Below are 22,258 nucleotides of genomic sequence, written 5' to 3'. Positions count from 1 at the left end.
ATAAGTAAAGACGTTGTTGAACCTTCTTAGAGATAGCCTCTGCTTAGCCTGGAAAAACAACTTATTGGTCACAGAATTATAGGCTGTTCAGCAACATCAGGGTGGCATCATCCACATCTCTGCCAACTCTATACAAACTGCAGGGGATCTAGAGAACCCTGCACCTGCTAGATTAGCCTGCTGTATCACCCTGTAAGACCTTCGTGACTAATGATGTCAGTGCAACCGGTCTAAAATCATTTAGAATCTTTGGATTTGTGCGCAGAGGCACAATAGAGTGTTGTCAGATTGCAGAACCCTCTTTAGCTCCAGACATTCAATAACAATGCTATTAAAAAATACTGCCAAGCAGCTCAGCACAGGTTGAAATGCAATAGAACAGAATTATGTACAGAAGTTATAGTTATATTAGTTATAGTTTTATCATAGTAGTAGAGTACTACAGCATGGTGTTATAACAGTATATACAACGTATTAAGTTGGATAGCCTACATACAATTGGGTGTATGTAAAGTATGCGCAGTAGGCCTATGTAGTACCCTACAATATGCATCATGTTCAATTGTATAATATAAAGCATCTGTGTGAGAGGTTTAGTCTATGTAAGATAACAGTGCAATTAGACATAGGAATAGTAGGTTGTATTTAACATTGTGCAAAAGTCCAGCATGCATCGCGAGTCCAGGTACACCGACCAGACAGTCACTGCAGTCAAAACAACCCTGGAAGGGAGGGGAACTGTCCTCAGAGCAAACTTCCACCCTTTACTTATTCTCACTAGCTGGTCACCTTGCAGGATGCCATTAAATGACATATTGTGTAGTGTAGGCCTACAATAATATTCTTGGATGCATCAACAACAGTTAACAGCAGACCAGGTAAATCGTAGGCCAAAGTTGCATTGATTTTCTCATTTCGGGGATACATAGGCCTACATCCGTTGCTTTCTGTGCAATACATTGAACATAAAACATGTAGGCCTAATACCTAGGAAGGCTAAATAAATGCTTTGTCTGCCCTGGGCCTGTTCTGGAATCAGTTTGCTGCTGCTTCTTCTTCTTCTTCTTCTTTCGGTTCTAATGGCGGTTGGCAACTAACTTTAATGGTGCATTACCGCCACCAACTGGACTGGAGTGTGGTACTGGGGTCTAATCTTTTCAAATACGATGCAAACAAATAAACAAACAAACAAACAAACAAAACAAAACAAAACAAAACAAAAGATCAAACTAAATTCTTTTAATTAGTCCTGTATTCCTCAGGAAGCCAATTACATAGTTAAGACACATTTCACCTGTGTTTCTTTGTAGAATTTCTTCTAAGTTTAGCCTCAACTGTTCTCCTTGCAATTGTGAGATTAATCTTTGTCTTTCTTCCTGATATTTAGTACAGTGTAAAATAACATGCTCTATAGTCTCTGGACTACCACAGAATTCACAGTTGCCATCAGCATGTTTCTTCAATATTTAGCCATGTGTGTCCATACCTCATTCTAGAAAATACATCCTCCTTCTCCTTGCTTCTGTTCGTATTTCTGCCCTTTCCCACTTTATTCTGAATATTATAGAACTGTCTTCCAGTCTGCCCACTGTCCCATAATGTTTGCCATTTACCCTTAACTATGTTTTTGACCATTCTTTTAATTTCTGATTTGCTGTAGTTTACTGTAGCTAACTCACTGATTTGCTGTAGCTAACTCATTTCCTACAACTCCTATATGAGCTGGTACCCATACCAGAGTTATAATAATTCCTGACTTTTTCAGATTGTTTGCAACTTGCAGTATGTCATGCACAGAGGTGGAAAAAGTACGAAAATATTGTACTCAAGTAAAAGTACCAATACCTTGATGAAATATTACTGAAGTACAAGTTAAAATACCGATCTGAAAATGTACTTAAGTAAAAGTAAAAAGTAGTTCATTTAAAATGTACTTTAAGTAAAAGTTACTTAGTAACTTTTTTTTTTTTTTTGGGGGGGGGGGGGAGGTACCAGAACAACCAGTTTTACCAGAGACTTTTTTAATGAGGAGATACAGCACTCAAAAAATCCTCCATAGTAATGCATGGGGTTAGTCAGTTGTCTACAAATATCACAACCACGGCAAAACGTTGACATGTGAATACATTGAGCCAATCATGTGGTGTGTTGTAAAATACATTGAGCCAATCATGTGGTGTGCTGTGAAGACATCATGCCAATCATCTGTTGTGATCTCGCTGCTGGAGCAAGATTGGTGTCGTGAAGCCTTACGCACACACATTTCTGCCGAAATAGATGCACAATAAGTGCCCAAAAAGTGTTGCAATATGGCCGCCGAGTGGAGGTACTTGCCTGAAAAGGACTTTGGTCCTAGCTCGAGTTGCTGCAGCCAGAAGCTAAGGCAGCCATGTTCATGCTCCCAGTGTGTAGCGCTGTAGCTGCAGCAACTCGAGCTAGGTAAAAAACAATTGTTTCAGTTTTGTTCATACCGACAGTACTCGGTGATGTTGAGAAATGGAGTTCTCCTTTAAGTTTGAGCAGTAGTTGATTTTCAAAGTTAGTTGCACTCATCCTTGCGTCGCTTTGCAGTGAACAGTAATCCAGCACAACTGAAAAGCCCCTCACAGGCAGCTGAGGCAGGCAGGCCAATGTTGAGTTGCAGAGAGTTTTTTTTTTATATTTGGAAGGTTCAGCAGATTAAAGGGCGTCGAACTGGGGGGGAGAGTGGGAAGTATAGGGCCCCAATGGAGGAGAGGGCCCTTGAAAAGTGGAATACGGGGGGTACAACATTTTCACCAGGCATTAGTAATAACTCAGGTAATCCACACATAAAAATTCCAAACAACTCCATAAGTCATGTGTAATGAAGTGGAATAACACAGGGAAAAAGTATTGAACAAGCTAAGAAAAAGCACTAAGGCAAGGAAAGGGAAGGAACGAGCTGGAATCTGTAAGTAGTTAGAGTAGTTATCCTTTCTATCTGTGCAAATTAATATAAGCTTGGTTAGTATATTGATGGGCTATAAAAAGGTTTTTCATTACCAAGGTGTCACACAAGAAACATTTCATGATGGATAAAAGCAAAAAGCTCTCCCAAGACCTTTTCAACCTTATTGTTGCAAAACATATCAATGAAACTGGTTAAAGATGCATTTCAAAACTTCAGAATCTTCAGTAAGCAGCATGGGAGCCATTATCTGCAAGTGGAAGAAACATCACTGCCATGCAGGATCTCCTCGCAATATTTCTGACCAGGGAGTCAGAAGGATAGTCAATTCCAAGAGCCAAGGACCACTCGGAGAAAGCTCCAGAAAGACTTGAAGGCAGCCAATTCAATTAAATTCAATTAAACCAGTGGTCCCCAAACTTTTTCTTCCGAGGGCCAGCTTACTATGCCTGGCTGTAAGAGAGGGCCAAAGACTCGGAGTATATCAGTAACCATAAATAGCTTAGTGCTGTGAACAACAGCAGTGTACCTTAGTTGAATATTCCATTACATTTAATCTATAGGCTATTGCAATTTAATACCATTGTTAGCTGTGTTTATATTGCCGTCATGCCATATCAGTGTAAAATGTAACTCAAATTAAATAATACTAATAAAAAGACTTTTGCATTCCCAAAAGTATTAGCAGGTAGTCCCAAAAGTATATTTCATTAAAAATGTGTGAACTCTGAACTCTGAAAATGTAAAGTTCTCTAACTATGAGAATTTTATGAAGTGCTGAAGTGGTCTGAAATGACCACCATTCTAACTTTCACTCACCTGAACTTGTGAACATTGTATGAACATTTGAACAAATAAAAATAATTATCCCAGAAAGTCCCAGAAAATGACTTGAATATAAGTTAGTTATTAACAATTCATTGATAAACTTTTAGAATACTTTGAGCACTGATGCAGTCAGCATAGGCCTCTTACATTGTATGCAGATAGGCCTACACTTCATTCGCGATTTCTTTTCTCTCCCTTTCTGTTTTCGTTAGTCTTAACTTTTTTTTCAGTAACTGATGGGATTTTTTTATGTAGCGAAGTAGCCTACAATACTTCACTCAAAATGTAATCAAGTCAAATTTAAAATACCGATTTTATAAACTACTTAAAAAATACAAAATACACAGAAAAAATACTCAATACAGTAACGTGAGTAAATGTATTTCGTTACTTTCCACCTCTGGTCATACACAATGTCCTGCCTTGACTTTGACTGAAACGTTTTGATACTGATCAAAGCTGAGCTGGAAACTGAAGCAATTACTGCCTTCCTTGACCTCCACCCAAAGCAAAGCTAGCCACACAGCAATCAATTCCGCTGTGTAAACTGCTAAATCATCACTTATTCTTTTACCAACTTTAATTTTTAATTTTGGGATGACATAAGCAACCCCCATTCTTTTATCATTTAGATGCATCTAGTTATATACTCACTATACCTCTCCATTAAATAGCTCTGCACCCTGTATTTCCATGTCATTATCTTGTTTTTCTTCTAATAATCCCAAATCAATGGATACCTCATTAAAAACCCATGGTTGAGTAGCTGGGAAAGGTACAGTGGGACTTATTTTTAGTTCATTAAACCCCATTTCGTTCACTTCATCATTGATGACCCAACCAAAACTTCTGACTTGAGCGTTTCCATGCTCTTGGCATTGCTTCAAAACTGCCTGACTCATATGATCTTCATTATGACCTCTCAAGTTTGCCCAATACACAAGGGCTAGCTGATCTCTTCTAAGGTGAAGATGTATTTCTCCCATCTCCACCTGGATAGCTGTTACTGGTGTGGTTTTGACAGCACCACAGCATAACCTTAACACCTGATTTTGGATCACATCCAACTTACTCAGCCATGTTTTGGCTGCAGAGCCATATATGCCACCATGGTCAAATACAGACCTGATCAATTCTGTATAAATTGTTCTTAGAGCATGTCTACTTGCTCCCCACTCCACATAGACATCTCATTACATTTAATACTTTTTTGCATTTATCAATTATTTTCTGAATATGCACTGCCCATGTTAACCTTTGATCAAACCATATGCCCAAGTATTTAAAGGAATCAACCCTTTCTAACTCATTAGTGGATAACTTCACTTTTATTTCCTTAGCCAATTTCTTTCTGGAAAAAAACATTGTTTTGGTCTTATCAATAGAGATTCTAAAACCCCATCTAATAGACCATTTATCCACTACATCAACTGCTTGCTGTATTTTATTCCCTACAAATTCAACATCCCCCCCTCTTTTCCATAAAGCCCCATCATCTGCAAACAATGCTACGTCTACAAAATTCTCCACTTCCTTAAAAATGTAATTTATCATGACGGAGAACAGTAAAGGACTGATAATACTCCCTTGCGGGATACCATTTTCTACCTGATACCGCTCACTTGACATCCCATTTATCCTCACCATTATTGTTCTCTCTGACAAAAAATCCTTAATCCATGTGAATACTCTTCCCTTGATTCCCATGTGATTTAACTTAATCAAAAGTCCTTCCTTCCACATCATGTCGTATGCTTTCTCAATATCACAAAAGACAGCCACCACTGACTCCTTATTCACTTGAGCTCGTCTTATTGCATCCTCCAAAAATACTAAAGGGTCCATAGTACCTCTACCTCTTCTAAAACCACTCTGATAATTTACTACATATATAAGCCTGTCATTCATTATTCTTTCCATTGTTTTCCCCATTTGGGATGTAAGTGCTAATTGGCCTGTAGTTGTTAAGAATCTTTGGATCTTTCCCAGGTTTTTTAATAGGGATAATAGATTCTTTCCATGCTCTTGGAATAATTGTTTGCTGCTGTTGCATTGTCTGCTTCGATGATATCAGGCAAGGGCGATGACATCAGCTTTATGCGACAAGCCCAGAAAGGACCTTGTCCGTAGCATGTTGATGACAAGCACCCCTATGCAAGCGCCTCACAGCCCGAAAGCACGTTGACGTTAAAAACGACTGAAACAACTAGCTTGAAAACGATTTAGATTTTCTTCTTACGTTGCAGTAACGGCAACGATAGAGAACATTTCCAGACTGACGAGCACACGGAACCGTTTTGATTAATCAGCGTTTTATCTTGCTGACTGCATTATGTCGGTTACGGAGATGTTCACTTATATCCAGGGCTTTTTAAGCGCGGATCAAGACGTGAGAGAGGTAAACAATGCTTGACCAGTTAAATACATGTGTAGTCTACAAAGTTTTGGAACACAGGACTGTGATTAAGGGTTAACTATGCGGTAATATCCATACAAATGGCTAACGTTGCGCTAACTGGTGAGGTTGCATTTTACGCAGTGGCTTTTGTTATGGGCGTGCTTGACTGACTAGCTATTTATGATGCTAGCCCATATGACTTAAGAGTGAAGTGCATAGATGTGCATGCAAATGGTACTCCTATATTTACCTTTAGTTAGTAGTACCTCTCATTTTCAAGCAGACCAACTATAGAACTACAATAACGACCTAACGTTATGTGGATGATAATGATTAAATGATTTCTAAACTCTCGAATCTTATGCTCACATCTAAATATTTTAAACATAGACTATAGTTATGCCCATTGCCGTAAGTGGGGGTAAGATTACTGTGCCAACAATAATGTGGCTTATCAAAGCTTATTACCAGTCCCATGCGGCTGTGCAATGAAACCCATGTGCCCACACTCATCTCTCACTCGCATACAATTAGCTTAGGCTACCGTTGGATGTTACATGTTACATATTAAGCCAGTAATAACTAGTAACTTTAACAGCCTGGTCTACTGTGGTTTAACTTTTCTTACAGGACATAAGAAAAGTAGTCCAAGTCCTCGAACAAACGGCAAGAGAAATCTTGACTGTGCTTCAAAGTGTTCACCAACCAACCGGTTTCAAAGACAGTAGGTCGACCATATTGTACAACTCAAACATCTTCATGCTGCATTTCCTTCTCTACATAGCCTGACTTTACTAACGTTAATATTTTTTCCTCTGACAGTTCCTAGCAAATGCCAAAGGGCACGCGAGTTGTTCAGCACTGTGAGAACGCACATGGGAGAATTGAAAACAAAATTTCCTGCAGAACAGTATTACCGGTGAGTACTTTCAACCCCCCACCCCTGGTGCATTTCCATGAGTAGTTTTTAGTTGGTGTGACATGGGAAAAACTATACTTCATACTCAAACCTCTCTTCCTGTCCCGTAGGTTTCACGAGCATTGGCGTTTCGTGCTTCAGCGGTTGGCATTCCTGGCTGCTTTCGTGGTCTACTTGGAGAGTGACTCCCTGGTGACTCGAGAAGAGGTTGCCAAGATCATAGGAAGTAAGTAGCAAATGTTTGCCCTTAAAAATGGAATTCAGATCTCTTCTCAAGTTTACGTTCAGAGTTCAGTTCACCGTATTCACCCACCTGCTGTGTGGGCTTCTTTGTCTTTACTTTCCAGTTGAAATAGACAGAGAGAAAGGATTTCACCTGGACATTGAGGATTACCTGGCAGGCGTTCTGATCATGGCAAGCGAACTGGTGAGTCAAGTCACACTTTTTGCTCAGACAAATTAACACTGTATAGTGCGGGTGGGTACATTGTGGAGAATTTGTAGTGGAGCCGTAGCAGATTGATCAGGGATTTATATAATATATAATACTTGTTGAATAAATGTGATATAACTAATGCAGGAGAGGAGGACTACAGGGTCAGAGCAATCAAAATGACTAAATTGGGTATGGTAATGGCTAGTATGAATTTGAACAGGATGGCTGCACAGGCTCCTGTTTAATCCTTAATTTCTTTGAAGTTATGTTATACCTTACTTTGGTGTGCTAAATTGGACAATGTTTTTACATTTATACATTTATTTTTACATTTGTTTTTCAGTTTATTTGACTAATCATGTTCAACAATCAATCAATACTGACTTAAATAATAGTGATTTTGATTTTTGCCATAATCAAGCAGCCCTTTTGTTAATGGATGCAGTTACTTATAAACTTGATTGCTGTATGACACCCGGGCCAAATTCTTATTGCCATTTTGTCGTCTCAGTCTCGCCTGGCGGTGAACAGCGTGACGGCAGGTGACTACGGGCGTCCCCTGCGCATCTCCAACTTCATCAACGAGCTGGACTCGGGCTTCCGCCTGCTCAACCTGAAGAACGACCCGCTGCGCAAGCGCTACGACGGTCTCAAGTACGACGTGAAGAAGATCGAGGAGGTGGTCTACGATCTCTCCATCCGGGGACTGGCCAAGGAGCAGGAGGCCGGAGGCGACAAGTAGAGCGGGGAGGAGCACAGGGGAAGAATGGGGGAGGACGAGCAGGGTGCAGGAGTTCACCTGTAATAACCCTGTGCTGGGACTGCCTCCCTCCCCCCCTCCCTCCCGAAAATCATGGTTTGTCCCAGAGACTTCGCCTGCGAACGAGCAGGATAGATAGAGGATGGAGAGAATGGAGGGATAGAGAGAAGTGGAAGGGAGGAGAGAGTGAATGAATGATGGCCCCAGCTGCCTCAGACATGTAGAGGTGTGTGTGTGTGTGTCTGTGTGTGTGTGTGTGTCTGTCTGTGTGTGTGTCTGTGCGTGCATGTGAGTGAGAAAGAGAATGAACAGAAGTCTGTTAGCCAAAGCTGAATGAGGCGAAACTGCAGATTACTTGTTGCAGCTGAGAAAGCGTTCACTCTTGTACAGTTGTATTCAGTGCTGCGCCCATTCCAACTACCGTGCGATTTGATTGCGTTGTGCTTCTTTTGTTGTTGTTGGCTTTTGTGCAAGTAATGTTCACAATTGTTGTCTGATTGCACCTTGTAATACACTGGTGCAAAGGCAAACAAAGTAATGGGGCAGTGAAAGTATTTGATTCGTTCAGTTTGTTTTTCAAAAAATCAAATCATACATGTCTCAGTGCCGGTGGATGTTTTTGGAAATTATCTTGTGTGTAAAGGGTTAGGAAACCAATAGGAAATGATGTAAAGTAAATATCCAATGGTGCTGAAGCAAAGCTGGATGTTCCAATTGCATACATCACTGAGCTTCTTTTAAACAGACCGGAGACAAAAAAATGTCATGTGTTTCATGCATGTTTGTGTTTGTCTCTGTTGTTGAGACGTTAATGTTACGTACAGTGTACTTCCACTGGTCTGCTAATATACTGTGCTATGCTTAAAAAAATGTCAGTGTATGGGTGGTGTTAACTCAAACAAATCAGACAGGCCATTTTGCACTCCTAACACATACATTACATAGGTATACATACACATATATAAATGCATTATTCCTTTTGTAACTTGGAAAACACCTGTTTTGTTATCTCAGGTCTGTACTAATGTGTTTTGCATTCACTGAAGGCCTATTCCATTTTCGTTCTATTCCATTTTGTTTTTGCAAAGTTCTAATTCTGGAATGACTACCTTTCCAAAGCTCCCTCCTAAAAATGAAGACACGCCTACTTCCCAAAGAAAAAGGCATCACAGCATGCCCATTTCTAAATTCTGATTATGGTCGTTGAGCTGTTCGTATGGCATTTTGGCTCTCGTGCATGAAAGGCGTGATAACACACTGCTGTTGCATTGCGAGTCTCGCTGTCTCTTTTCTCTGCTCGGTGACATCACTTTGGCTGGTCAGCACGTTGCAGTCCTTGGAGTCTCTTTCAGAAGACAAGGGCATCAACACTGCTTCTGCTGTGCTTTCAGTCAGGGGAAAATGGCCTCGCAGATTGCCACAGTAAAGAGTAGAGGAAAAGAGGCAGCACAACGGTGAGAACTTGGTGTCTACAAAACATCAGACACAAAGAGACTCATTTTTGTGTTTCATTACTGTTTTTTATTTACTGATTTGTTTTTATTTCTTTTCACTGGAAGCAAGCCTCTGTGCCAACGTCTTACATTACTTTACTGTGTGCTTAGTAAGTCTTTCAATTCTAACTAGTTCCTTGAATAATTGGTGTGGCAAACCTTTATAGGCTTATTTTGCCTTTCTAGTGGATGTCAAGTGTTGTTTTTTGTATTTCTTCTTCTTGGACTTGATTGAACTTTTTTGAGCGTATTTTGTTTTGTGAGCAATAAGATAAATGCACTCTTGTATTGCTGACTGGTTGAGTCGACTGAACAAGTCCAATAAAGAGAGATTTCTAATATTACCTGTAGTATGTCTTGACAGCTTTGTGTGTGTGTGTCTGTGTGTGTGTTCGTTCATATCATAAAGAAAGGGAGAACCAGTAAAAGACAACCATGTTTGAATTGTATTTTTAATATAATCCCACAATATATTACACAAAAGAAATATTAAATTAAGGATTTTAAAATAGTGGAAAGAAAGCATTTAACAGTATCAACAGGTCTCATTTGATAGTCCACTGTCTCACGGATTTCCAGTGACCTTTTAATTTAGTTTATTTTTCTGTTTTTTTACAATGACTATGGAAGCCTTGAAAGATTCTAACAGTAGTGATGCCATTAGAAAAGAGATGCACAGTACTTGGCATTAATCCCAATGCCCCTTTCAGCTTGTCTGTCCAGAAACCAAACCGTGATCACCCACATCCCTGTGTGCTTGTGTGAAATCAAACATACTACAGGCGAAATAGAACAATAATGGGTCTGGTATGTGGTAGAGGAAATATGGCCTGAACCTGCTACAGTCTCCTACTGTGGTTTTCATTTAGTCTTGCTATTCAAAAAAGTATCTGTAAAATAAAACACCACAATGGCGAAGTAAAGCTTTTTTCATGAATAAGAGATAAAGCCACATAAAATAATGTCCTTCATTCACATACAAATTTGCAGAGCTTTCAGTTTTAAAGTGCATTGAACAGAAGCGAGGAACCTCAAATATCCAAGGGGAAAAAAACAATAAAATGGGTGGGACTGCAGTTTTAGGTGCTGCATTTTTCTTAGTTATCTTGAGGCTATTTTACAGCCCTTGCCTGATGAACAATTTTCAGTGATAAAATTGGACCTGTGTGTGTGTGAGCAGGACTGAAACAGATTCTCCTTGTTTTTAAACTGTAAACCCAAGGCACAAAAGTTCACACCCTTTTCTTAATCAGTGATGTCTTGACGCAGGGACATTTTCTGAAAAGGTCAGGTTAGATTTTCAAAACCTTTATCTTCCTGCTTCCAGCTACTGCTGTACCCTGGTCCTGCAACCCACAAGGCCTCGTGGCCTTTTGGTTCTTTACGGCCTCGGTTACTCTGACACACAAATGTAATCCAAACAAATCCAGAACCAGTACTGAGTTAACCAAGTCCAACTCGACAAAAAGAATAAAAACAAACAAACAAACAAAAACAACAGCATGTTATTGTAACTCCTTGTTTTCATCACTGGTAACATTTATCAGAAATGATGACCTTTTGTGTGTAATGAATAGGCTATATTACTTTGCTACAAGTGTATGACTGTCTGCCATAAATTATTGCTGTTGAGCGATGGAGTTTCTGGCACAGTGAAAGGAGCAGGTTAGACCTGATGACCACTGGCAGTGGACAGTGCTAATGAATCCAGGGACTTTTCAGGACAAGGGCAGTAGCTTACCAGTGACTTGCCTTGGTCACAAAAAAGAAAACATATTTTTATTGTCTTTTTCCACTTTCCAACTGTTTTTCTTCACTGAAAATCTTGATCAGTATGGATTTGGGATGTTTAATAGTAGTGTTGACTGATTTGTGCATTGCTATCTACTATCACCAGAGTTTCTTTCTTTTGTAGCAAACTTTTTTTTCAGCCATGCTTGTTGCAGACACTGTGAATGTCAGCACTTAAATGCAATTTCCCCTCCTCTCTCTCTCTTAGTAGCAAACAACTTTTACAATCACTAGCCGGTAGTATTCCGGGAATCCTTCATTTGGTCTGCCTTCTGGCTCTGCATTCAACCTTCATGTTTTTTTTTGTCAAAGTGTTCTTTAAAATTCCCCTCAAGTCAGTAGAAAAAAGTGCATTCTTCAACCATCAGATCACTATTAAATTATTTTACAAATGTCAATGAAACGTCTTTTTTTACACGTCTATTAGGAATGGAATGCAGAAAAGAAAACCTTTCATCCTCATCCATTTTAGTAACACTGTCTGCAAGAGGCAAGAATAATCGACTTTATTTACACCAGTATCCAGCTGGCCGAGGGAGTGAGGAGTTCCACAGGGTGCAGTCTCAGGACCTGCTCTGGATTGTGTTGATCATGATATTGGGCAGCGCGTTGCGCCGTTTTCTCCACGGCCCCAGGTCACACGCGTACCTTTTGATCAAGCGATACCACTGCTGTGTACGTGCCCTGTCGGAAGCTCTAAACACGAATGCCTCACGCCTAATGTCCAACACCTCAAAGGTGTCGTCACAGTCTGGGTCAGCCGACACGACGCAGTTCGCCAAGCGGATGGGCTCTCGGAGGACGGTGAACTTCCCGCTGCTCTTGTCCTTGATGAGCACGAGCACACCATCTCGCACCATCTCTCCACCTTGCTCTTGTTCGCCCCCTGCTGGTTTCTGGCCCCCTCCGCCACCTTCACCCACTTCTGGGCTCTTCTGGGTGTGCACCATGAGCAGGCTCTGCACATTCTGGAACTTGAGTGCCTTACTGCCCTTCTTGGCCCACTGGCCATCTGTGGGTTGGGACAGCTGCAGGGGCCCCTCCATGACAAAGCGTGTGCTCTCACGTGCCCACCCAACTGTTCGTAGTGACACCTCCCGCATCTCTATGTTGATGACCTCGCGGTTTTTGCGGCTCTCGCGGCGGAACGAGCGCAGCGACCACGTGGCTGTGCCCCCTAGGCCCTCCTGCCGTGTCTTCATGTTGATGTGCTCCAGGTGCGACTCCACGCGGCTCTTGGCCTCACGCAGGCGCGCATGGTCCGGGTGGCAGTCGGTGGTGGCCTTGCTGATGCGGCTGAGAAGGAGCGGGTACTTGGTGACGCGCTGCAGCGGGGCCATCAAGAAGGAGCGCAGGTTCATGCGCCGCAGGGCTGTGTTGTCGTTCTGGGAGACATCCAGGAAAATCCTGAGTAAGGAGACAGGAGAGCAAAGGGGGGAAAAGGAAAAGGGGGTATACAAATGAGGAGAAGGGGTACAGGATTGATGGGAAAATTGAGGAGAAAGGTTACAGGTTTGATGAGAGAATTGAAGAAAGGATTGATTAAAAAGGGTACAGGTTTGATAAGAGGATTGAGGAGAAAGGGTCCAGGATTGATGAGTAGATCGAGGAGAAAGGGTACAGGATTTAAGAGAGGATTGAGAAGGGGTGGTACAAAATTGAGGAGAAAAGGACAATGTAGGATGAAGCAGGAGGAATGTAGAGGATCAAGAGTAGGAGAAAGGAGCGTGGGATGCAAAACATGGAAACATGAGCAGGTAAGTGGAATGGAAAGTAAAGAATTTAGAGAGATTACCAGAGATGGTGGGATGAGCAGGAAAGAAATGGAATATGGAAAATGGATGTGAATTTTGGAAAACAGGAGTGTGAAATTGCGGGGGAGGAGTTGGAGGGGAGCAAAAAGGATTATAGAAAATGAGAACAGAGAAATCAAGAGGAGAATGGAGCAAAGCAAGAAGGATGAAAGAGGTGGTTGCAGAGGATTGAGAAAGACCAGGTAGAATTGAAAATATACCAAACACAAGCAGGAGAGAGAGAGAGAGAGAGAGAGAGAGGGGTGAAGTGGAGGAGAAAAACAAAACAAAATGGAGAATGGAGGTGAAGCATCAGAGGAGCACAGGCAAAAAGAGGGAGAGGAGGAGATGAAAGGGTACAGAGGCATGAGATGGGAAAGAGGGAGGTGAGGGTGGAGCAGATGGGAAGAGGGGTGTGTGTGTGTGTGTGTGTGTGTGTGTGTGTGTGTGTGTGTGTGTGTGTGTGTGTGTGTGTGTGTGTGTGTGTGTGTGTGTGTGTGTGTGTGTGTGTGTGTGTGTGTGTGTGTGTGTGTGTGTGTGTGTGTGTGTGTGTGTGTGGTAGTAGTAGTAGTAATGGTAAGTGAAGGGAGGTGAGAGAGGAGCAGATGGCGAGAGGAAGAGAAGAGTGAATAATATAAATGACACGGGAGGAAGAGGGAGAGGACGCGGGGGGGGGTTGGGGATACGAGTCGGGCCAGGAGGCCATGTGAGGAGAGGAAAAGACATGAGTTTGGAAGTGGGAGATGGGAAAACAAACAAGAGAAACTTGATTATCATCCTGCGCACTGTGACCATCACAGCATGAGGCACTGTAAACAGGCACTGTAGGCCAGACTGCTGCGTCACTGCACACAACATCTCTCTCACTACGCGTATAAATAGTTATTGCCTCAGCCCCTTGGATAGAAATAGAGTTTGAGCCAATAAATATGGAATGACTCTCTGTCTCTTCCATTAAGAAAGACACGAGCTGGCGTGGTGTGGCGCGGAGTGCAGTAAAACGAAGCATAGCGGAGCAGCACATGCTCACTCGCTTGCTCTCTCTCTCTCTCCTCCTCTCTCTCTCCCTCTCTCTCTCCCACCGCTCAGCAGTTTTGAGAGATGTGATGAGCAGCAGAGGGGTGAAAAGAACAGGCCTCTTAAATAACGTATGCTGCCGTCCGCCTGCCTCCTCCAGCACCAACACACTCACACACACACACACTCACAAGTAAAGGTGAGGATAGTTAAAAAAAAAGAGAGAGAGAGAGAGAGGAGCAGTGACAGCGAGCACTGTCACACAGATCTGCAGCTCAGCAGTGCCAATACTGCTGCATCATGATGAATGAAACGTAATCGGACATAAAAGTGAGTTACAGTGTGACTTTGCCTCTGCTGATCATCGCATTATGCCATTAGCAAGGGCGACAGTGACCGATGGCCAGACTTGGACAATGCCAATATTCTCCCTGCTGTTGGACACCTTGAAAAGATTTGTAGGGCAAAAGGAATGTCAAAAAAAGGTTTGCTGATTAATGTGACATTTCGGAATGAATTTGAAACATAAGTTGAGACGCATGGAGAATGATACTACCTAAGTGCAGCACATGACTGAAACTGAAATGTTAGTAAATGTATGATTCTCTGGCTCCCCCGAGTCCTGGTCAGATTTCCCACAAGACATTAGCATTAGCAGCATTAGCATCTTAGGCCTTTTTAGTGACTTCACAGCTATTTTATCAACCGTTTTTTCAGAGAGGGATGAAAACAACAACCACGCTAATAAATATTTGACCTCAGTTATACTTAAATATTCAAACATTTTAGTTATTAAAACACTTTAAGTTAGACATTAAGAAATCATGTTCATTTCAAATACTTATATCACTGACAACCGTAGTCCGGCCAGGATATTGTCATTTAAAAAGTGAAGTTGCAGCCCTCAACTGATGTTGATGTCATGTTGTGTTTTGGCCTGATGCACCACCCTCCACCTATCTACTAATCCTGAAGTCAGTAGTGTTTCGGCATCCGGGTTGCCAGCTCTGCCAGTCAGAGGGGAGGGGAAGGTGACGCTCTACAGTCATTTGAAAGTGATTGTAGTACCAGTTTTGGCCACAATCTTACATACGGTTCCTTTAAATATATTTTAGGTCAAACATTTCTTGACCTCTCTGCTATTTGACCTCAGTCACAGTTCAGAAGCGGCTGTTGTCATAACAACAACCACATTGATTTCAGTTGTAAACATCCAGCTCCAAACAAACTTGAGAGAGCCGCCTGATGTAGCTGTTTGTGTTTGCCTGGTGTGGTGTGTACAGTAGCCTACCTGAGCAGCTCCTTCTCCTTCTCCAGGGTGTTGAGCATGTTGACGGAGGCCGACTGCTGCAGGCAGTAGGTCTGGAAGGCTGGCAGCATGTTGACAAACTCCAGGAAGATCTCGCCGATGCACACAGACAGCAGGTCCTCGTCGCCCTGTGGGGGGAGAGAGAGAATGTAGCGACGGTGTTACTGTCTGACATCCTAGCAGCCTGAGCACTCCCTACCTATTCTCTATTTATTATCTATTAGCAAACAGAACACTTCATTTATGTGACTCCTTGTTAGGTGTGTGAGTACAGTCAAAGTCCTTTTAGGCAAGTCCCTCCATTTAGCGGACTTATTGCAACGCACTCTGGGCACTTATCGGACATCTATTTTGGGCAGAACTGTGCGTGTGCAAGGCTTCATGACACCTGTCTCGCTCCAGCAGCGAGATCATAACACATGATTGGTACGATGTCTTCACGACACAGTACATTATCGGCACGATGTATTCAGATGTTGAGTTTTGGCCGCTGAAGGGGCGGGATATGTGTAGACAACTACCATATTAGCGTTAACCCCATGCATTTCTATGGAGGATTTTTTGAGTGCTGTGTCTCCTCATTAGAAAGCCTCTCTCCTGTCCTGAGCCTGTTTTTGGGAACTCAGAGAGAGAGAGAGATAGGATCTCTCAAAGCAAAATGTTTCAGAGCAGCACTGACAAATGGGCACAAAACCCACCAAGCTATGTGCATACAGATACTGAAGTCCAAATGTATTTGAAGATAAAAGTGCAGACAGAAGGTCAGCCTGACCTATTGGTACTTTCTGTGAATGGCGTTATGGTAAAAAAAATTGGATTGGAAAACTGGTGGCTGAGGATCTCCATTTAAGATTCAATTTCATATTATTTAGACATGAACACTGATGAAAATGCTTTCAAATTTAACCTAACCAGAGCAAGCAGCGCATATAAACACCTGAAGATAACCGTCACTCATATTTATCTTGAAAAGTACCAAATCATGCTCCCTACTAATATCCTAATATCCTCCTCTCTTTATTGGATATCAAACAATCCTTTAATACACATAATCCAATTGTTAACTCTAAATATTAACCCCATGCCTAATGTGTGATTGCATGAACACAGGGTTTGCCTAGGTGTGCGCATATGTTAATTTTACCTGGTCAAAGGCCTGGTCGATACTCTCCTGCAGGTGCTCGGTGAATCGCTCGTTGACGTCGATGAGCTCCTGAACGTTCCCGAACACGACGGTCAGCTGTTCGGATGTGAGCAGTCCAGCGCTCTGCATGGGGCAGTAGAACTCCTCCTTGATGATGCGAAGGTCCTCGCCGTAGCTGGCCTCCGTGTTGAGGAACTCCAAGATGGCTTCCTTGCGTTCGGTGCGAAGCTTCGAGCACCGCTCGCACATGGCTTCCTCTCGAACGCTCGACTCGTCGCTGCCATCAACTCCTCCACCATTGCCACCACCGTCTCCACACCCCCCACCTCCGCTGTCGGTGTTCCCCAGCTCCCTCTTCCCGCAGTCGGGGCAGGGACGCCGGGCCTCCCAGGCCCTCAGTGCGGCCGAGGGCCTCTTCCAGCTGCGGGCCAGGCCCGGCCCGATGCCGCTGTCGGTGCGCTCCACCTCGGCGCCGGCGCTGTGCCGCTGGGCCCGCTGCCGCGGCTCGTCCTCGTCCTCGCGCTCGTCGCTCAGGCCCACCACGCCGCTGTCGGCGCTCAGGCTGCTCACCGTGCTCCAGCGGTGCTGCCCCCCGCCCGTGCGACGGCCCCCGCAGAGGCCTGTCTCGCCCCGCGGCTCAGAGCGCCCCCTAGTGAGGATGGAGCCTGTCAGGAGTACATCAGGAAGTGACATCAGAAACCACACGCAAACCTGACCCATCACATCAATATCACATACGCTTCAATTAGATCACATTATATTACATTATATTATATTATACAGTATTATATTATGTGCAGAGTTTAAAGGAAAGGTCTTTTTAACACTTCATATAATTAGATATTTTCAAATGTTAAACCGCCTAGGCTATACCTTTGATACCATTGAAACAGAATGCCTGAGAACTTTAAGCCCTGTTTATGCTGTTGGTGGTTATAGTATGCTTCATGGTGTGTTTATCCACACACATCATATGGAATAAATAAAGAAAGAAGAATAAATCTAACTGGTTGGCTAAACCAGGTGCTTGTTCATCTTTATGACTCAACAGGTCTGTCATACAAAAAGCAAAACAATGAACCTCATCAATATTCTAAGTACATTGTACTTAAATTGATGGTTTTTGAGGCTTGAAATTAAGTGACATCTGTCACTAATCTGCATCCCACAATGAGACCAATTTCCATACGAAAGGCACTTGAAAACTACAATGAGTGCATTCTGGGTAATCAGTCTATCAGCAAGAGTCCTGCAGTAAAGCAGCATTCAACTGAATAAACAAAGATTGTAATGACCTCAGCTGGATCATCAACAACACCCACTAATAGTTAAATGTGAATGCACAGAGACAGCACATGATTAATACATTAACCAATAGCTGGCCGATAACAAGTCGTGTCACTTGCACATTAGACCAGCGTTAGCAGATGGCTTATTGACGCACATATGTTGAACAAGCTGGGGGTTAGGTGGGGCGGTGGCCTGGGATTTTAAGAGCAAAGGGGGCAAATATTCACATGGGACCTGCGTGACCCCAATCTGTTCTTCAGATGATATGACAGGAGAAATGCCAATATATGCCAATTTGTTCCAGAGTGGCTGCCAATGCGACTGTCCCAATGACCTGAGTTATTTTAGCTGAGCGCGGAGGAATTTCAAAAAAGAACTCAACAGGACCAGCTGCATTGTGACAGCAGGAACTGGCCCGCATGTGGCCCGGATCTAGCCGACTCCATTCTGAATTAACGGTAATGTCACTGCCTGACAATTATTCGGTCAGGTGTGAGCTGTTGCAAGTCCATGTCACTTTGGATAAAAGCATCCTCTAAATATCAGTAGACTTTAACGTTCACTTTAACCGATGGTGCTGCTAACTGCTAACCTCTGTTGATGATTCCCTTAACCCCTCAAGTGGGTGAAGCATCCCTTAACGTTTAACTGGATGACACTTTTCTTAACATTTGGGGGACTTGCTAGGACTTCAGTGAGGGGGCTGGCCAATGTAATAAAAAGGAAAGGCTTGTGGTCTTGATCTTTCCTTAGGCATGCAGGCTAGATCTGTCCTTAATGTCTTGAGTGGATGACACTTTCCTTAATATGCGAGTCCCTCTGCAAGAAGCCCAGTGGGAAGACCTGGTCAGTGTAGAACAGTGCGGGTGCATAGAGGAGGCTGCTTTATCAAAGGCATGTGGGCTGACTATTCCCTTAAAGTTTTAGTGGATGACGTTTTCTTTATACGCTTTCCTTAACGTCTGAGAGTAATGCCCCTTCCTTATCGTCAGAGTGTACAGTGCTTTCCTTAACGTCTGAGAGTAATGCCCCTTCCTTATCGTCAGAGTGTACAGTGCTTTCCTTAAAGTCTGAGTGCACTGCGCTTTCCTTATCGTAAGAGTGTACAACATTTTTTCCATGTACTATACTTTCTTTAGCACCTGAGTGTACTACATTTTCCTTTATGTTTCGGTGGATAAAGCTTTCCTTAAAGTTTCCGTGCCTTGCTGAGAGTTTAGTGGACAGAGAGAGAGAGAGAGAGAGAGAGCTGGCCATGCAAGGCCAGGGCAGAGCGGTGCAGTGCGGAGTGGAGCGGTGCAGTGGGTCGGGAAGATAAAAGCAGCCTGAAGGGTAATCTCCCTGACTGTGGCACCATTGCAGCTCCACGAGAGGTTCATTTAATGGCAGTGTCAGAGACTGGCACAGTGGTCCACACACACACACACACACACACACACACACACACACACACACACACACACACACACACACACACTCACACACACATGCCCTGGAGGTTTGGGCAAGCCCAATCACTGTCTAGACTGGCAGGGAGGTGGAATTGGTGGAATTAGTCAATGTGATTTGAACACGTCATTGACAAGTGGAGAGTATTATTATCAAATAAAAACAGGAATATATATACATTTATTCATCCCAATGATTGCCATCCAAATATAATCATACTATATATGGATAGAGCGTCTGCTGAATTAAAATGAAGATAAATGTAAATATCACAACCTTTTTAACCAATTAAAAAATACAATCTCCAATGTCACATGTTAATTTAACCTTGTGAGGAACCCAAACACTGGTTTTAGATAGGATGAGTCTGTTAGTTACATAGAAACACAAACACTGGTTTGGATGGCAGACTGGAACCCATCCCCTAGTTTGCATGGGCTGGTGTTGGTGACGTAGGAACCCTAACCCTGGTGTGGATGGGCTGGTGTTGGTGACGTAGGAACCCTAACCCTGGTGTGAATGGGCTGGTGTTGGTGACGTAGGAACCCTAACCCTGGTTTGGATGGGCTGGTGTTGGTGATATAGGAACCCTAACCCTGGTTTGGATGGGCTGGTGTTGGTGATATAGGAACCCTAACCCTGGTGTGGATGGGCTGGTGTTGGTGACGTACCGTCCCTCTCGCGGCGGTGGCTGTGCAGCCTGGCGGCGGCGGCGATCTTCATCTCCAGCTGCTTGCGCTTGGCGGCGTCGGCGGGCATGGGGTCGCTGAAGTGGGGCCGCAGGCGGCACTCGCGCTGGGCCCTCACCGCCTCCGCAGGCTCATAGGCCGCGTCCGAGCTGGAGCGCCGGCAGCCCGGTCCAGAGAGCTGCCGATTGGAGCAGAGACACGTCAATCAAAATGGGCAAAGCAGCCTAGAAAGCTAGGTCGAGAGAAGGGGACAACCAGGAAGTGTTGAGACGTTTGGAGGTGGGAGTGACGGGGGGGGGTAGTGTTGACATTCTCTCTTTCTCACAGGCAGTGAAGATTGGCCCTGCTGCAGACAGACTCTCAGCAAATATTGATCAGACAAACCTTCTCTGAAATGGGCCAGGGTTTTCATCATGACCGTTTGGAAGCGTTGAGTTTCCCTTATAGTTACAGTCTCTGCTAATACTATTCATTTAAAAGCGTTCACCTGAGGACGCTAAAGGGCTGCAGATCATTTCCCTTTAAGGGGCAAGGGGCAACAATGACAGACAACTTCACTCAAAATAAAATCCACATTGATGAGTGCATCAGGGGTTTTAATTCCATAGAGCGCAGGATGAAGTCTGATGCACCCACACAGAAAAGCCCATCTGAGATTATGTTATTTTCTCTAGTGTCCTGTAATCTCTTGGCCTGTTATTGGCGTCGGGTGACAAGGTCAAAGCAGTGACTAATGACCTTTAACCTCAACTCGATTTGTAATGTTGACATCACAAAGGGACAGCTAGGCAACTGTGTGTCGGTGACATAACATTGCTGACCTTCAGGTGATGTGGATTATTGTGTGACGTACATTTCATCCAAAGTTCACAGGACAGTGCTAACACAAAAGCAAATACAAACACACCAGTGACTGGTCACCCCTTTCACTAAATCAGTGTCAACAAATATGTTTACCAACACACCCACACACACAATAATTAATATAATGTCTATGCACAAACCTGAGTACATTGGGAGATATAAATATAACTGTCTTTCAAGTTGGTCTACATCCCTATACATCCATAAAGTCCCATACACAGCCATGCAAATACTGTTACAAACACAAAGCCAGGATCAAACAACTCCAAGATCTTTACTCTTGAGAAATTAGACACTTCCCCAACACACAGACACAGACAGACACACACACACACACACACACACACACACAACACACACACACACACACACGGATATGCACCTACAGTATGTAAATGTTGCTGGACAAAAAGCAATGCAAAAGGGCAGCCAGGGTTGCGTTCCCAGGTGCTGTCTGTAAGGAGACTCTGCCTGCATCAGGTATCGCTGAGAATAACTAATGACATCGGCCGACTCTCGCCTTAATTAACGGCAGAGCCTTCGCAGGGAAGGCGAACCAGCGCAGCTAGCTTTCATACGGCAGTCAGTCGCCAGTGGAAAAACACAGCACGTAACCACACGATCAGACTCTCGGCAACAGCCCTGTCCCATAGGCATAACAAGCAGCCCTCGTAACCCACCTTTACCCTGACACACATACACAGACAAACACACACACACACACACACACACACACGTACGCATGTTAAAAACATGAGCGGCATCAAACGACCAACCCGGAGCAGGATCCCAGCAGTGGCTGTCCTCGGTGCGACTGACTGTCAGACATCAGCAGCTAGTCTGAGCGACTGAGGCGCGATGTGGCCATCGGCGGGTTAGCATTTCCAAAAGCACCGAAGAGACCTCAAGCTGAGCGAGCGAGCGAGCACACACACACACACACACACACACACACACACACACACACACACACACACACACACACACACAGTGGGGAAGGAATGAAAAGCAGGGTTGCTACAGAACAGGGGTGAAGGGGAAAAAACCCTGTCTCTAATCCCCTCTCTCTCTCTATCTCTATCTCTCTCTCTCTCTCTTTCTCTCCCTCTTTCTCTCTCTCTCTTCCTCCTCTCTCACCGCTGCTGTTGC

At 43.6% G+C, this 22,258-nt stretch overlaps 2 protein-coding genes and 1 non-coding gene across 3 annotated transcripts in view; 2 read left to right on the top strand and 1 right to left on the bottom strand.

The window, feature by feature from the left end:
* The first annotated feature begins 5,901 nt into the window (after positions 1-5,901).
* Positions 5,902-10,107, top strand: tsn (translin). The gene is made up of 6 exons (XM_076264170.1): positions 5,902-6,155; positions 6,786-6,879; positions 6,978-7,074; positions 7,185-7,300; positions 7,422-7,501; positions 8,022-10,107. Exons 1-6 carry the CDS (start codon positions 6,090-6,092, stop codon positions 8,250-8,252), a joined length of 684 nt encoding a protein of 227 aa, XP_076120285.1. The 5' UTR covers positions 5,902-6,089; the 3' UTR covers positions 8,253-10,107.
* On the top strand, positions 6,542-6,666 carry LOC143101128 (small nucleolar RNA ACA64). The gene has a single exon (XR_012982116.1). It is a non-coding gene; the product is annotated as a small nucleolar RNA ACA64 (small nucleolar RNA).
* A 1,179-nt stretch (positions 10,108-11,286) lies between the features above and the next one.
* Positions 11,287-22,258, bottom strand: part of arhgef49 (Rho guanine nucleotide exchange factor 49) — a 21,988-nt gene continuing 11,016 nt past the window's right edge. Inside the window, exons 4-8 of the mRNA XM_076262853.1 lie at positions 20,228-20,423; positions 17,126-17,482; positions 16,818-17,068; positions 15,656-15,801; positions 11,287-12,961 (exon numbers count right to left, since the gene is read on the bottom strand). Coding sequence (XP_076118968.1) covers positions 12,118-12,961; positions 15,656-15,801; positions 16,818-17,068; positions 17,126-17,482; positions 20,228-20,423 — 1,794 coding nt within the window. The 3' untranslated portion in view covers positions 11,287-12,117. The remainder of the gene's footprint in view (positions 12,962-15,655; positions 15,802-16,817; positions 17,069-17,125; positions 17,483-20,227; positions 20,424-22,258) is intronic.

Source organism: Alosa pseudoharengus, unplaced genomic scaffold (assembly GCF_046254945.1).
Source record: "Alosa pseudoharengus isolate Yale_2024_CS ecotype anadromous, Long Island Sound unplaced genomic scaffold, YU_APseudo_1.1 YU_APseudo_1.1_scf_3, whole genome shotgun sequence".
In the NCBI taxonomy this organism is placed as follows: Eukaryota; Metazoa; Chordata; class Actinopteri; order Clupeiformes; family Clupeidae; genus Alosa; species Alosa pseudoharengus.
The sequence above is the reverse complement of the archived record's forward strand: the minus strand, read 5'-3'. Positions and strand labels throughout refer to the sequence as shown.

Excerpts from the sequence above, each read along its gene's own strand:
- tsn (XM_076264170.1), top strand. The coding sequence starts at position 6,090 with ATGTCGGTTACGGAGATGTTCACTTATATCCAGGGCTTTTTAAGCGCG. Across the intron at positions 6,156-6,785 it reads CGGATCAAGACGTGAGAGAG|GACATAAGAAAAGTAGTCCA; the intron begins GTAAACAATGCT and ends CTTTTCTTACAG. Across the intron at positions 6,880-6,977 it reads ACCAACCGGTTTCAAAGACA|TTCCTAGCAAATGCCAAAGG; the intron begins GTAGGTCGACCA and ends TTCCTCTGACAG.